The sequence below is a fragment of the Euphorbia lathyris genome, chromosome 10 (genome assembly GCF_963576675.1).
Source record: "Euphorbia lathyris chromosome 10, ddEupLath1.1, whole genome shotgun sequence".
In the NCBI taxonomy this organism is placed as follows: Eukaryota; Viridiplantae; Streptophyta; class Magnoliopsida; order Malpighiales; family Euphorbiaceae; genus Euphorbia; species Euphorbia lathyris.
Window position 1 is genome coordinate 23,625,250 of NC_088919.1, and position 15,409 is coordinate 23,640,658.

The following is a 15,409-nucleotide window of genomic DNA, read 5'->3' on the forward strand; positions in this document are numbered from 1 at the left end:
TTAAAAAGCACTTAGTAACAATGTAAAGTAAGTAGTTTTTAAAAATATTATGGGACAAAAAAAATTATTAATTAATAAGAGGGACCAAAATTGTAATTAACCAGGTATAAAACAGCATTTTAACCAAGTAGAAAACAACTTTTTTGAGGCCATGTCCTGCGCATGACTCGCCAGATTTGGTGTCCAGCACTCTTTTGCGCAGGCGTGGACTCCAAATTGTTGAATTTTTGGATTTTAGGGAAGATAGCACTGTTCATTATTACTATTACTAACAGAGGTAACAAACCTCACTTAGCAACATCGAAGTAACAGACTCTCTAGTGGTTGGTTGTTACTTAACCCATTTAGTAACAACCAAGTGACCACCACTAGAGATGGTCTAAGACCGAGGAAAAAGGAATTGGTGGAGCCAAGCAACAAAACAACATGTGGACCTCTGCCACTAATAACTAACAATTTGTCACATGGACAATTAAGTTTTACTGTCACATCAAAAAAACAGTACACTTCTGTTTAAAAGAAAATCGGGATGATTGATTGATTGAATGAAGGGACTGCAAATAATTGAATCAACGTTTTGCATAAATACATGTGTACATGAATTAGCTGATTCCTTATTTCTACGATAACAGCAGTGGACAAGACCAAAACAAATTCTAAAATATTTTGCTCTTGCCCATATGGTTTTCAATAAAAAATAACATAACCACATGGGCACACTCTGTTTACAATCTGTAGTTCCAAAACCCAATTACTTTACTACTCCCAACAATTTTAACAGAACAAACTACAGATATACAATTTTACAAGTTATACCAGACCAGATGATCCCCTTGTATTTTATTATGTGTATTCAAAGTTGTAACTGCCCAGGCCCTCTCCTAGATGATCTTGAAGGAGGTCTATTCATCTCTGTCACTGAACCTTGTCGCCGCTGTTCTTCTGCTCTCTGTACATCCTGTACGCATAACTGCCCAGCAGCCACATTCCCCATTCAGAAAACCAAAATAAGTAAATAAAGTACCAGATTTACACTTTTTCTCTTTCCCCCACATTAAAAAAGCATATCCAATTTCATCGGATATCAAGCATAATTTCTAGAATAGTTATCAAATCATGTAAACAATCACAAGAATGCCATAATCAAATTCCTCAAACCTTAGATAAAGAGGCGGTACTGTTGCGAGACTGTGCCTGTGCCTTTGCATGCATCCGATGCTGGCGCTGCATTTGTTCAAACTGTTGCAGTCTTGCAGCAAAATTCATTCCATTATGAGAACCAGAATTCCCAATATCCTGGTTTATATCACCATCCTCAGAAATTTGTGATGCACTTGGAATGTGATGCAAAATTTGAGAATAGGGGTTCCCAGAGGATGTTCTCTTAATTTGATCACCATTGAAGGAATATGTAGGGACTGTTTTTAAACGAGTTCTTAAGATCTTAAAAGCAGAACTTTGCTGCATCCATGAATCAAATCAAAACCACAAATTAAGCCATGAATTAATATCCAAAACCGGGAATTACTGATGCAACATAGTAGAAGCATAAAATCAGAACTCCAAAATACCGACTCTTTGCAGAATTTTATTTATTTACAGTATTTATATATTTGCTCATTGCTCGAAGAAATTCTGAGGTCATTCTTTTTCTACTTTCTTCATAACAAGAATCATGAGAAAATGGATAATGACAAAGCAAGTACACAAAAAAAACATATAACCGAAGTGCATCGTGCCCAACCACTCATTCACGCATAAACGTGACCGCATCAGTTCATGCATTAGGTGTATAGAAAAACCAGCTTTAGCTCATTACAGTAACAATGATATTCTGAAAGCAATTAACATGATGTAAACTATACCTGCGGAAGTAACATCAACAGACCATTCAAGGCTTTTAACAACCATGTATATCTTCCTGGTTCAAGAAGCTGCAAACACCATCAAATTTTATGAAACATTTACACTGAATAGCACACAAATTCAAGAAAAATTAACTACTAGCAACTACAATTCAAGACAAGTTTTAATAACAAGTATTAGTCAAATACAGGTCATTTATGCAATATGATGGTAAGTATATACAATACAACCTACATCAAACCCAAAAGGAAAAAAAAATCCAACTCAGATAAATCATGATTACACCCGACAATTTAAACAGTACGAAGTTATAAGAAATCCAACTAAGGTACTGATATGCACCTGTAATCTAAGGTAAGCGAAGATTGGAGTTTCCAGCAAGCGAATCAATTTGTCTAGCTGGACTAGGAATTTGACATTGATATCTTCCTCTGACAGAGACTGAATCACAGCACTTGCATGCTGGTATGTCTGAATAACCAATGAATAGGGGAGCAATAAAATCAGCCTCTAAAATGTTTGCGATAAGAAGAATAAAGGAACAAGGGTTTGACTGTTGAATTATTTTCTTACCTGTGCTAATAGGCAGAGGCTTATAATTGCCATAGGTGAATGACACCATGAAGCATACAATGAAATGAACAAGTCTTTACCAGCAGGATTCACAAGTGACTGCTTCAAAAGATCTCGAAGCTCAGCTAATTCAGAAGACGTAAGTAAGATCAAATTCAAAGCCTGAAGAACACAAGCAAATGAAATTAATAAGAGGGAAAAAAATCTATGATACAATGATCCAATTATATTACAGATGCAGCTTGATGTATGAAAACTTGTGAAGAAATGTAAATTCTGAAAATGACCAAACCTGAACCATAATAGACGCAAAGTCTAGGTCTGCTTCACCCTCTAGGATTGTGGAGAGTTCCCTGTAGACCCTTTCAGCATCTAAAAGTACACACAGTCTTCGAATTATCAAAGCACCACGCCTATATAAGAAAGCAAAAGAGTTATTAGTAAGCCTGCAGACTTATTCAATTGCAAGGATGAAAAAAAATAAAGTAGAAGTCAAAGATAAGAGAGAAACTTACTTCTCCAAGAGAGAATGATCAATGCGGAAATTATGTACTAAAAAAACAACAAGTTGACGGAAATGTAGAGGATCTTTTGCTATGCATGCATGAACCTCAAGAACAAGAAGTACCACCTGGGAAGATTTGCAAAAAGAAACCATGACATGTATAAGAAAAATAGTAAGATTTACTTTTACTATCACAAGAAGGCATAACTTACAAATGCAAGGGACAGATAATCATATGCTGACTCCACAAGATTAATGTCTACAATTGCTGATGTTATGTTTGGTGAACAAAAATATGATTCGATGTACTAAAATGCAATTAGAAGCAAATGATGTCATGAGAAAACAACAAAACTGAAGAAATTCACTCCAAATTGCAAGGATCCAACTTTTTTTTTCCAATTGATAGGAGTTTTGAACTACCACTCGACCCAAATCAACAGATGACACAAATGCAAGAATATTTTTTGCCTAACAATCAGTAAGAATTGATGTGCTAAATGATCTTACAGCAACATAGACATGCACAATGCCATGTGGATAGTCTATGTAAGTTTCCTATTTCATGGTTTAATGTGTTGCATCTTTTGCCACCCAATTATGCATTTCTGATACTTGTATCTTGCATTTTAAAACAGATGCGGAAAAAAAAAAAAAAAAAAAAAAGTTCCAAGTAAAAATCAGAAATACATTCCCCAGTCTTTGGATTTTCAATCAGTTCTCCCATCAACAGCTAGACAAGTCACGATGGAAATTTCAGGGGTAAGTATAACTGATTTTCCCAAAAAGAGGGTACAAATAAACAACAAGATTCCAATTGAGAGACTAACGAAGCTAACTGTCCCACAAATAATGAACAAACAAACTGATGAAAGTTATCAGGAAAAGAAAAACTAATAGATAATGAAAATATGCAATCAACATTTTAAAAAAAATTACCTCATCTGAAGGGTCTGAAAGTGCTTTCAGTAGTGTATCAAATACATCATTCAGAAAACACAAGACCTGTTTCACATGAAAAATACAAATGAAACACAATCCATGCCGAAGACAAAAATAAACTAATCCAAGAAAAATTTCAACAAAGATATAACATAAGCCCAAAGCCATCCAATACGAATACAAAGTATGCATCTTCTTTCCTGATGGAGCACCTCACTAGATAGAAAAAAAACCTCTCATCCTCCATACTCTATGTAATTGTATGCTATGCAGTAGTATATCCATGAATTTAAGCTCAGCTAACATCATGTTAGCCTCTGCGTAAAGAGCACCAGAAGATGCAAACAAATAAGGTCTAGTCCATTGAGTACAATAAGTCAGAATACTCCATCATTTGATCCCTCTAAACATTGAAAACCAACTTGACTTTGATTTTCAATTCATATATTTAGAGAGCAAACAAAAACTAGATGTTTAGAAATGTACATGTGGTGTTTAATTCGTTACCTCGGCACGATGCCGGTTTAAAAGGGTAGATATCCAGTGCAATGCTTCAATCCGAGTAGCATCCCACTCACTAGATAATTGACTGAACAGACAAAAAGTCAACAATATGAGATCAATTTACACATTAATCAGCTTAGAGAAAACATGACTAGATTGTCAGCATTTCTGCTATAGCTCTTCTAAGCAAAAGTATTTAGTCAAACGGCACTACAATAACAACTTTTTATAATAGTTTTTCCACTTCTAATCACGGGTTGTAAAATTTGCACCTCCTTGCAATGGAAAGTATTGCTCCAACACCAAATCCTTCAGCAGGATCAGCCTTGATTGCACGAAGTTCTTCATTAGTTTCCCGAGCAACCTAATGAGCCAAAAAAGAAAAAGAAAAAAAAACTCAATATAACATGCTTGAGAAAAGTCGTGATTATTTTATTTCCAGAAGTCTGGATCATGAACGCTTACCACTCTGATTTTCTCTTCTTTGTCCGATATACACGGCAGAATGGCTCCTAAGATATCAGCATAGTAAGGAACAAGTTGGTCCCCACCAAGTTTTACAAATTCATTTATCTGCACAATTAAGAGGTACAAAAAACTTAAATAATTAGAATGAAACAATAATAGTAACAAAACTATTTTGACTAAAGAACTTTTGGTTAACCCAATATATATAACAAAAAATATTAAAAAAAAAATTGGCAGGAAATTCAAAAGCATGTGTACATGTATTTTACAATCCACTTACCCATGTAATAGCTGTGAGCCGAGTAAATTCATCTGGAGAAGCTGCTCTTTGCACCAGTATCTCAGCCATACGACCATAATCTACAGACTTCAACAGTAGCACTGCTCGAGTCAGAAAATTACAAATGAACAAAAGATTTTGTTTTTATGTCAAAATTGCTTGATATCAAATCCTGCAATTTCTAAAGAAGTCAATAAAGGTACGCACACACACAAAAACAAGAGAGTTCACTAGGACAGGAAGCCAGGAGCAAAAAGCTTTGATCTAATATTAACAGAAATCTTACTGGGGAATTTTTTATCTCTTGGAGAAATTCTGAAAGTGCAGAATCAGCTTGTTGTCTTATTTCATGACTAGAATCACTCAACATATTGAACAAACCTGAGATTCGCACATAAAATTGTAAAATTCACATGTATTAAGCAGGAAATAAAAAATGCACTTAGAAGAAAATATCAGATTTGATAATGAATGAAATTTACCATCAAGAAAATCAGGAAGAAATCCCAGCATATCTATATCTGGAACACTGTCCAACACAGTAATCCACCCAACCAAAAACTGGCGCACATAGGGGTTTAGGACATTCATACGTTCTCTTAATAGTGGTATGAACTCTTCAATGCTGACAGAAATAAAAGCTTAAACATTAAAAAACACATAAGAAAGCACTTAATAACTACCCCAACTAATCTGGATCAATACAATTATACCTGAATTGATCACTCTCGGTGACAATGTCCTGCTTCATTGCAGAGAAACATGAGAAGTTATTTCCAGATTTAATAGGATCCCCCATCCAAAAAATATAGATAATTAGCAGATAATTGCAAATGGGAACATTTATGCACCTTTACAAGCCGATCTAAGAGATGAGCTGCACTTTGTACATTGGCATCTGAGTCTGCCGAAAGCTTACACAAAGCATCAAAAATTTGGTTGAAGAACACAATAAAATCTCCTCTCACCACCTGCACATTAATAATAAACGCATTAAAGCATGTGTATATCTCGAGAGAGAGAAAAAAAATCGGATACAAAATAGTTGATTCCACTTTCACCTTTGCAATATTATAAAGGGCTTCACAAGCATAATAACGAACTCTGCTGTCTTGGTCAGAAAAAGAATTAAGCACAGGAGGCACAATTTGCTGGGAAGAAGCACCCAAACCACAGATGAGAAAATCAAAACAATTGAAAAATGTCAACAGATACTAAGCAGATAATAAAAGCAAAATCTATAAAGATGGATGAAAAACCTTTCAGCAACTGAATAAAACATGATCGCTTCTAAATTTAGACCTTTCCATGGGCTGGGCAGGGCCGGATCGGGTTTTACACTAACCTTGTCCATGCTCAGCCCAGCCCAGCCCGTGTTATATTTACATCAGACTGGGCCAATGTAAGAAAATTGATTCCCAAGCACAGCCCAACCCACCCAACTAATATATATTTATATTAAAAAACTAAATAAAATCAAAATTGAACTATAAATATGAACAATAAAAGTGCAACAAATTAAAAATTTAGTTAATTAATTCAATAAAGCTCAACAGATATAATTTTATATAACAAAAAAATATTTAACAAAGTAATAAAAATCAAATAAAGGTAGTAAAAACATATATAAAATGTATATAATATAAGGGCAGGCTGAGCTGGCTCGGCCTCGGGCTTTTGAGACAAATCCCAAACCCAACCCATGAGATGCGGGCTTCGGCGGGCTCATGGACAGGTCTACTTCTAATGAATAAATAAAATCATCTAAGGTATATTTTTACTGTTTCACCCTATTTTCATTCTTAAACAAAGTAACTTACATTTGGTTCTTTCCATCTAACAACAACAACAACAACAAAGCCTTAGTCCCGAAATGATTCGGGGTCGGCTAACATGAACCATCATATAAAACCGTGAAATCAAGTCGTGTCAGCGACACAAATTCTCTCCCTCCACTTTGTCCTATCCACTACCATATTTTCCTCAATCCCCAATAAACTCATATCACTCTCGATCACCCTCCTCCAAATTTGCTTAGGTCTTCCCCTACCCCTCACCACTACATCCCTTTGCCACTCTTCAGTCCTCCTAACCGGCGCATCAAGCGCTCTGCGTCTTACATGGCCAAACCACCTTAGTTGCTCTTCGTCTTTCCATCTAACACGATTAAATAATTATTTGAACTTAACCATTCTAGATGTAGCACCCTGACTGGTTTTGTTTGCCAGCCTTTCCAATTGGCTCTAGTAGTTTCCGGCCAAGAAACAGGACTCTGCTACTATCAGATTTATTTGGCAGATCATCTAAATAAGACAATGTTCCATTCCGTCCAAGTTTAACATGCTTAGAACTTATATCATGTCAGGCTACCCAAAGGAGCTGGCTAACCATTTTGATTGAACTCAAACACATGCATTGTGTGCCTCTAGCGAAGTCCAATTAATTAGAACAGAAGAGATTATGTTGAAGGTTGATAATAAACATGAAATTACAATCTCATTTGATGATGAGGAAAATCTTTTTCAACAACTAATTAATGCAAACAGTAAGTTAAGGCCTGAGGATGATACAAACTAATCATCTCTACTTGGTTTGAACAAATGCAAATACTGGATAAGAAAGATCCAAAAAGACATGGCTATAGCAATTATGGTATTACAAATGAGGACAAGGATAAATAGAGTATGCTAGTCCAAATAGCATGAATTGATAAGTTCTATGACGAAAGGCCAAAGCCCCTTATCAGGACCAATTTGAACTGAAGACTCATGCCTTACCATGAATAATGTAAAAACTAAAGACCACAGATAAAATAGAAAATATAGAAAACATAAAGTATTGTTGCAAAGATGTATCACTACAGATAATACAATGAAGTCAGCCAAACAGAACACGCTACAAATATGCATAAACCCCCTCTTGCGTTGGGTTGTTAAATGAAAAGCTGGAATATAATCAGATTAAGACACAGTGTAAACGTTACTTTATTCCATATATGTGCAAATATGAGAGAGATTTCAAGCAACAAGTTTTTTGTCTACTATTTATGGGTAACTTAAATCTTTTAGAGCCTCCAAGAGAACAGGAGAGAGTATTTTTAGTCTTTTCATAACCAATCAAGTATTAACATTGTATTGAATCGATGTTTTACAGCACACGCTGCCTGGTTTAAATGCCGCGCAAATAATTGCAATATGATGAAATTGTGATTAAGCATCAGTAAATCACTCCAGACACCAGAACAGATAATCAATCATGAATACACTGCGACACTGGACAGCATATCCAGGTGGTTAATAGTGCATCATGGAACCTCGAGAGGTTTCAAACAGTTGCTATACCAGTTATTAAGCTTCAAAATTGCTTAAGAGCATAGTTGTCAAATCGAGTTTCAACTCATGAATCGAAATCCTCATTTTATGAATCGTGACTCGTGAATCGCATCGATGGTAAGATTCGATTCAAATTCATAATATTAAAACACACACACATATATATATATAGACACACCATGTTGAACTTAAAATATTATCAACTATGAGTCTAGAGTGGTTTTAGTAGTTTCTATTGTTGAGGTTTTTTATGAACATTGATGAAGATAATTTGGTTCTGATTAACAGTTGTTGCACCACAACAAAGTAAAGACATTTTCTAAATGGGATGGGATGGGACTTGCATTAATCATGTTAATATGTTTTGATTTGTTAATTAATTATAAAATAATAATCTTATTTCTTATTCTTTAAATTTCTTTTTCCACTAATTTATCTCCTTCCTTAATTAGAGTTATAGTCTTCTCCTAAATAACAATCTGGAATCAGTGATAATTTAGATTCGCCCCATAGATCTGGCTCAAAATAGAGCTGAATCGACTCAAATCGTGAATTGTAAGATTCCAATAACAGTGCTTAAGAGACAAAGATAACAGAATCTCAATAAAAACAACCATTAATATACTCTTCGAAGAAGAGATGAGCAGATAGATTCTTTCTATATGAAAATCCTTTGAAGCGATTCTTCTAAGAAATGAAGAGACAAGAAGACAAAAAATTTACAAAATTTTCCAAAGAAAAAAAGAAGTTCGAGAAAACTGTCATTATACTGTTCAAGAGACTCTAATCACAATAATCTAAAAAAGCAGATCCATAATTTACTTTCGCTACTTTATTAGCAACAACTAAAGTACAAATCATAACAAAGCATGATTCCCTATCAGCACAATGAGCTCTCTTTTAGCACACATGTGAAATATTTTTGCAATGGTTTTCTGTAAACCCTTGATGCTCTTTTTGTCGGCGAACTGTATCGCACAAATAAAACATTTTTCAATATGCAGAATTTACTTTCCCAAGTAAATTGGAAACTGGATTGATTGGATAACAATAGTTGCTTATTTACATTCTATCTAAAATCATCCTTGTCCAAACCTTAGTTTAGATTATCCATGCTAATACAGTTTAGGAGCACATACTATACTGCCAAAATTGACAGAATATAAATTTCAACTTTTATGATCTTAGTACTCGTGAATCGAAATCCTCATTTTGTAAATTGTGACTCGTGAATCGATCAAATTGTAAGATTCAGTTCAAATTCATAATATTATAAAAAAAATATCTAGAGACTTGGTGATCTTTCCGCAACCCAATTCGTGGAAGTGGAACTTAGTGGAGAGTTTGAGTTTCTGTTGTTTATTGGCTTTTGAATAGTTGATAATGATGGAAGTTTGAGTTGGTGTTGATTTTTTTCGGATGAACAATATTGAATTATATTTGTTTCTGTCTGATGCACCGCGATGGAAAGAACAAGGCTAGAACTATTATTGATTGTGAGTATGGAGTCACGTTGAAATTGGAAATTTAAAAGTAATCTGCTTTGCTTTCTTAACTAATTATGATAATTTTAATTTTTTATTCTTTAGATAAGTCAGATTGGTTCTTTTTATTGTAGTATCCCATAAATTTCTCTCCCTTCATTAGAATTCTAATATTCCTAAATAAATGTCTGCAGTAATTATTTTAGATTTTTTTTCACTTTTTTCCAGAATCGGTGGACTCGGATGACTCGACCGATTTGGACAATTCACCACCGATTCAGTCATTTTCGATTCTGCCTATAGATCTCACTCGAAATAGAGCTGAATTGACTCGACTCGTATGATATGTCGTACAATTTTGACAACAGTGCTTTTAGTGTTGAAAATATTAACTATATCCACTTAGTTTAGTTTCATACCATCTCTTCTTTAGAAAGTGCTTATGGATGTTTTCCTTGTTTGATACAAATATTCCTTTTTCTGACCTACAGAACTAATTATACTTTATTTTAGATTTTTTTTTTCACTTTTTTCCAGAATCGGTGGACTCGGATGACTCGACCGATTTGGACGATTCACCCGATTCATAGTCAATTTCGATTCTGCCTATAGATCTCGCTCGAAGATTGACTCGACTCGTACGATTCTATGTCGTACAATTTTGACAACAGTGCTTTTAGTGTTGAAAATATTAACTATATCCACGTGTTTAGTTTCATACCATCTTTTCTTTAGAAAGTGCTTATGGATGTTTCCCTTGTTTGATACAAATATTCCTTTATCTGAGCTACAGAACTAATTATACTTTATTTTAGATTTTTTTTTCACTTTTTTCCAGAATCGGTGAACTCGGATGACTCGACCGATTTGGACGATTCACCCGATTCATAGTCAATTTCGATTCTGCCAATAGATCTCGCTCGAAATAGAACTGAATTGACTCGACTCGTACGATTCAATGTCATACAATTTTGACAACAGTGCTTCTAGTGTTGAAAATATTAACTATATCCACTAAGTTTAGTTTCATACCATCTTTTCTTTAGAAAGTGCTTATGGATGTTTTCCTTGTTTGATAAAAATATTCCTTTTTCTGACCTACAGAACTAATTATACTTGCACAACCAATTTTATGCCCTACATATTTATTTATTTTCCTTAACAGTGTATATTCCTAATCTTCAGCTAAAACCTACTTTACTAGTTTATTCTAAAATAGAACTACTTTCAAAAGAAGAAAAAATGCTCATAAGACAAATTAAATGCTAAACTGTAGTTCAAACTACCAAATGGCAAAAGAACGAAAAAAAAACCCTGTTAAAAGAAAAGCTTAATTTCCGAGAAGTTAACTTCAAAATCCCATAGCATTCATTCATGTAAAAGCCAGAAACAGAGCAACATGCAGAACTGATGGAATGAAACTACAGAATTTCCAGTACTCAGATAGTCAATCAACTAATATTTAAGTTTTAAGTATATGTGCGTCCTGGATAAGAGTGCAGCCTAATTTTACAGCAATTACCTCAAGATGTTGGGCTGCTTCTGAAGTCAACCCTACAGTTGCAGCAGCTAGTCCTATCAAACCACCCTGCAACATAAAAATGGCATACAGTTGAAACAAAAAGAAAATAATAATAATAATAAAAATAAATAAAATAAGCAACCAGAATTTACTAACTACAAAATACCAACTATGGCAAATTCCAATTATGGGACGATCAATCAACAGTTACAAACCTTACGGTGGTTAGCTTGAGGAGAATAGGTGAACTCCGTCGTCAACAAATTAATCACAGCAGATATCTTATCATGATCCCCGGAAGTCGCCAGTTGCTTAACTATGCCTTCAACCTACAACATGCACAAACGGAGACAATATAAAATAAAAGAGCAAAAGGAAAAATAAAACCATCTAAAAACCCTAGAAGCGAAATTCTAAAAAAAGAGAAAGAAAAAAAAACCTCAAGAGCAGCATTCTTGCGTTTCTCATAAAGCTTATCGGAGAGATTACGAAGAACAGAGGCCGGAATCACGGAGAGCGCGTCGGCCATAGCAATAAACGAAAACCCTCACAAGTTAGCGCCCAAGTAGAGATATCAAGTCGAAGAAAGGAAACAAAAAAATCAAATTCGTTTCCTGATCTTCTCCTGTTCGAATCTAAACATTGTTTAAACGTCTGGCTATAGTGAGAGATCGGAAGAAGAAAATCATGGAGAGGGAAATCAGATCTGAGGGGCAAAACAGAAGTGGTAAGAATGTGAGCTGACCTAATTCTATTTCTCAGGGTTAAAAAAAATTCAATAATTTCCTTTATTTATGTAATTCTTCGTTTGAATGGAAAATGTGTTGGCGTGTTGATCTTTTTTTTTTCCCTTTTTCCTCTTCGTTTATATATGGATTGGTCTTCGCGAAATGAGTTTTTTTTCTTCAAAGTTGAAACAGAGTTTTAGAGAGAGAAAGAGAGCTTAATCACGGAGATGGTAACAGAGGTTGGGATTTTCTGAAATCACTAAATGCCCACTTTCTTATCTGGATAATTACATTTTACATTATCTAGTCTACCCATTTAGACAATGACTTTTTATTAATATTATTGTTTTATTTTTACATTTAATTTTTTTTTTTTTTTTTTTGAAGAGTTTACTTTTAATCTAGTCGAAAACCGTGCAATGATTTTTTATATATTTTTATATATTATATATATTTGAAATTAATATATTAATTCAAATTAATTAAAGACGAATGATTTATTTATTTTTGTAAAATTCAATGATTTGTACATTTTAGTAATTTTAATACATTTTCATTTTTTTATAACTGAAATTCTGTAGAACAATAATAATAAAATAGGAGGTTAATTAAAAAAATATATTAGAATACAATAAAAAAAACTAAAAATTGAATTAAACTACAACTAAAATTAAATATTATATTTACAATATAAAAGAATTACAATTTATGATAAAATGGAAGCAACATCAATATAGTATGCTATAAACTATTAGAATCAATACTTTTCTAATAATATTGCACATGATTAAACTTTATCAATTCAATATGTTACATATACATATTTAGCCGTTGTCTTTGCCTTAAAAAACTTCAATTACATATAAATAAAATAAAATTCATAAGAATTGATCACAAATTCATTTTCATGATAATCATTTTTGCTTCATGGAATTTCATGATCACCAAGTATTCGAATTTAATTATTCATTAGAATACAATAACCCAATATATCCAATTAAATCAGCTTAATATGATGATTTCTGCTATTTTCATATCGTAATTTCTCATCAAGACATTCAATCAATTTATTTTTCACTTTTCACTGTATAGAATATCACTCATGCTCACAGATATCACTTCTTTGACTTTATTAATATTTTCTAATAATTATATGTTCTTGAATTTCGTAAGTAAGAACATGAAACAAACAAAAGAATATAAAATAAAAATGAAGGGACAAAAAAGTTAATTAGGAGATAATTATCTTCCTCTCGTTTTTTTCGAAAATAAGAGATAATGTCAAGATAAAGGCGTATAAAGAGGAGAGTGGAAATATTTTTTGCCCATTAATTAAAAATTTTATTTTTTCTTAATGAAGTATTAAGTCCATAAATTAATTTTAGTTAAATAGAATTAAATCGCAAATGTAATCACTCAATACAAAAAAATGTTTTATAATTAATATGTTAAATTAATTCTATTAATTAGAATCATTATGCTCAACATTTGAGAATCTGAAGAGATTGAAATAATAATGTTTTTTAATTAATATTTTCTTACAACTTATCCTGTGATCATGTTTCATTTTCACCTGTTAAAAACTCTTGAAATACTGATAATTTTATACAAACTACAATATAATAGTTAAAAACTATATAAGCCAATGTTGCAAAATCAATTATCTCAATAACCCATAATTAATGTACATTTTTAGGATTTTGTGCATCAAAATTTATTTTTATTTACCTTCAAGAATAAATACGTTATCAAGTGTATTAGACGCTTACAATCTCTTTGTATAGAGAATTGGGAAAAAAAACTTCTTGATGATGATAATAATAATAATAATAATAATATAACATAATTTATAATTGAAATAAACTTCATTATAAGTATATTATTTCAATACTTCTTTAACATTTTCTTCAATATGTTTCCAACTTTAATGAAAAACTATTGTGTGAAACTTTATATCTACTCATACCAAAATGTATAAAAAAAATGCAATCCATATCAGTTAGATAAAACTCAAACTAGAAAAATTAGTGGATTTCATCGGGTTCTGAATTTGAAAAATTAATCTAACTTCAATTAAACATAACAATTGAGTTCATATAAAGCCGAAAATCTAAATTTTAGTTAGAGTTAACAATCGAAACGATTACACCTAGAAATATATACTAAAAAAGAATGCAAATGTACAAATCTTTATTTTAGTCATTTTGGGAAAAAAAAAGACAAATAAAAAAGAAGACATGGATAAGGTAGCGAGAGGTATGGAACCTAAATAACGGCAGAAATGGAATTTCATCTCTGAAAGATGAAACTATAACAATTATTATTTAATAAAAATTTCTTACCAAAAAAAAAAAAAATTATTTAATAAAAATAAGGCAACAAAATAATTGAGAACAAAATAATTGCAACATATGAAAATAATCAAATAATTACCTTTAGAAACATAAGGATTTCTTGTAATTTTTGACACCTTTGTATTTTCCGATTTTAGTCGTCCCTACATCTTCTATTTCTATCAGATTTCTTCAATTAGATATATTAGTTTGAAAAAAAAAGACAAATAAAAAATAAAACATGGATAAGTTAGCGAGAGGTATAAAACCTGGATAACATCAAGAATGGATCTGAAAGATAAAACTATAACAACTATTGTTTTATAAAATAAAGCAACACAATATTATTAAGAACAAAATAACGACAATATATGAAAAAATCGAATAATTACCTTCAGAAACATAATGATTTCTTGTAATTTTATATACATTTGCGTTTCCCGATTTTAGTTGTCCATGCATATTCTATTTGTATCAGATTTCTTCAATTGAAGATATGAAAGTCTGAATTCGGGTAACAGCAGAAATGGATCTGAAAGATGAAACTCTAACAACTATTGTTTTATAAAATAAAACAATAACACAATATTATTAAAAACAAAATAACTACAATAATATATGAAAAATTTGAATAATTACCTTTAGAAACATAATGATTTCTTGTAATTTTGTACACATTTACGTTTTTCGATTTTAGTTGTTCATGCATCTTCTATTTCTATCAGATTTCTTCAATTGGAGATATGCGAGTCTGAATTCTCCAAATTCTTGAAGAAAACGCTATTAAATAGTTTATCAATAGAAATCGCTCCTAAATAGATCTGAATATAAGAACAAAGTTATAAGACTTTGGTTTTCGATGACCAATGAAT

At 32.3% G+C, this 15,409-nt stretch overlaps 1 protein-coding gene across 1 annotated transcript; it reads right to left on the reverse strand.

The window, feature by feature from the left end:
* Positions 1-561: 561 nt before the first annotated feature.
* On the reverse strand, positions 562-12,453 carry LOC136208256 (protein VAC14 homolog). Its single transcript, XM_065999056.1, has 20 exons — positions 11,916-12,453; positions 11,692-11,805; positions 11,477-11,542; positions 6,200-6,289; positions 5,990-6,109; positions 5,852-5,880; positions 5,621-5,763; positions 5,425-5,519; positions 5,139-5,225; positions 4,856-4,963; positions 4,663-4,754; positions 4,394-4,475; positions 3,884-3,949; positions 2,955-3,070; positions 2,732-2,852; positions 2,440-2,601; positions 2,209-2,337; positions 1,866-1,934; positions 1,159-1,461; positions 562-970 (listed from the first exon to the last, which is right to left on the reverse strand). Exons 1-20 carry the CDS (start codon positions 12,003-12,005, stop codon positions 854-856), a joined length of 2,199 nt encoding a protein of 732 aa, XP_065855128.1. The 5' UTR covers positions 12,006-12,453; the 3' UTR covers positions 562-853.
* Positions 12,454-15,409: the final 2,956 nt, after the last annotated feature.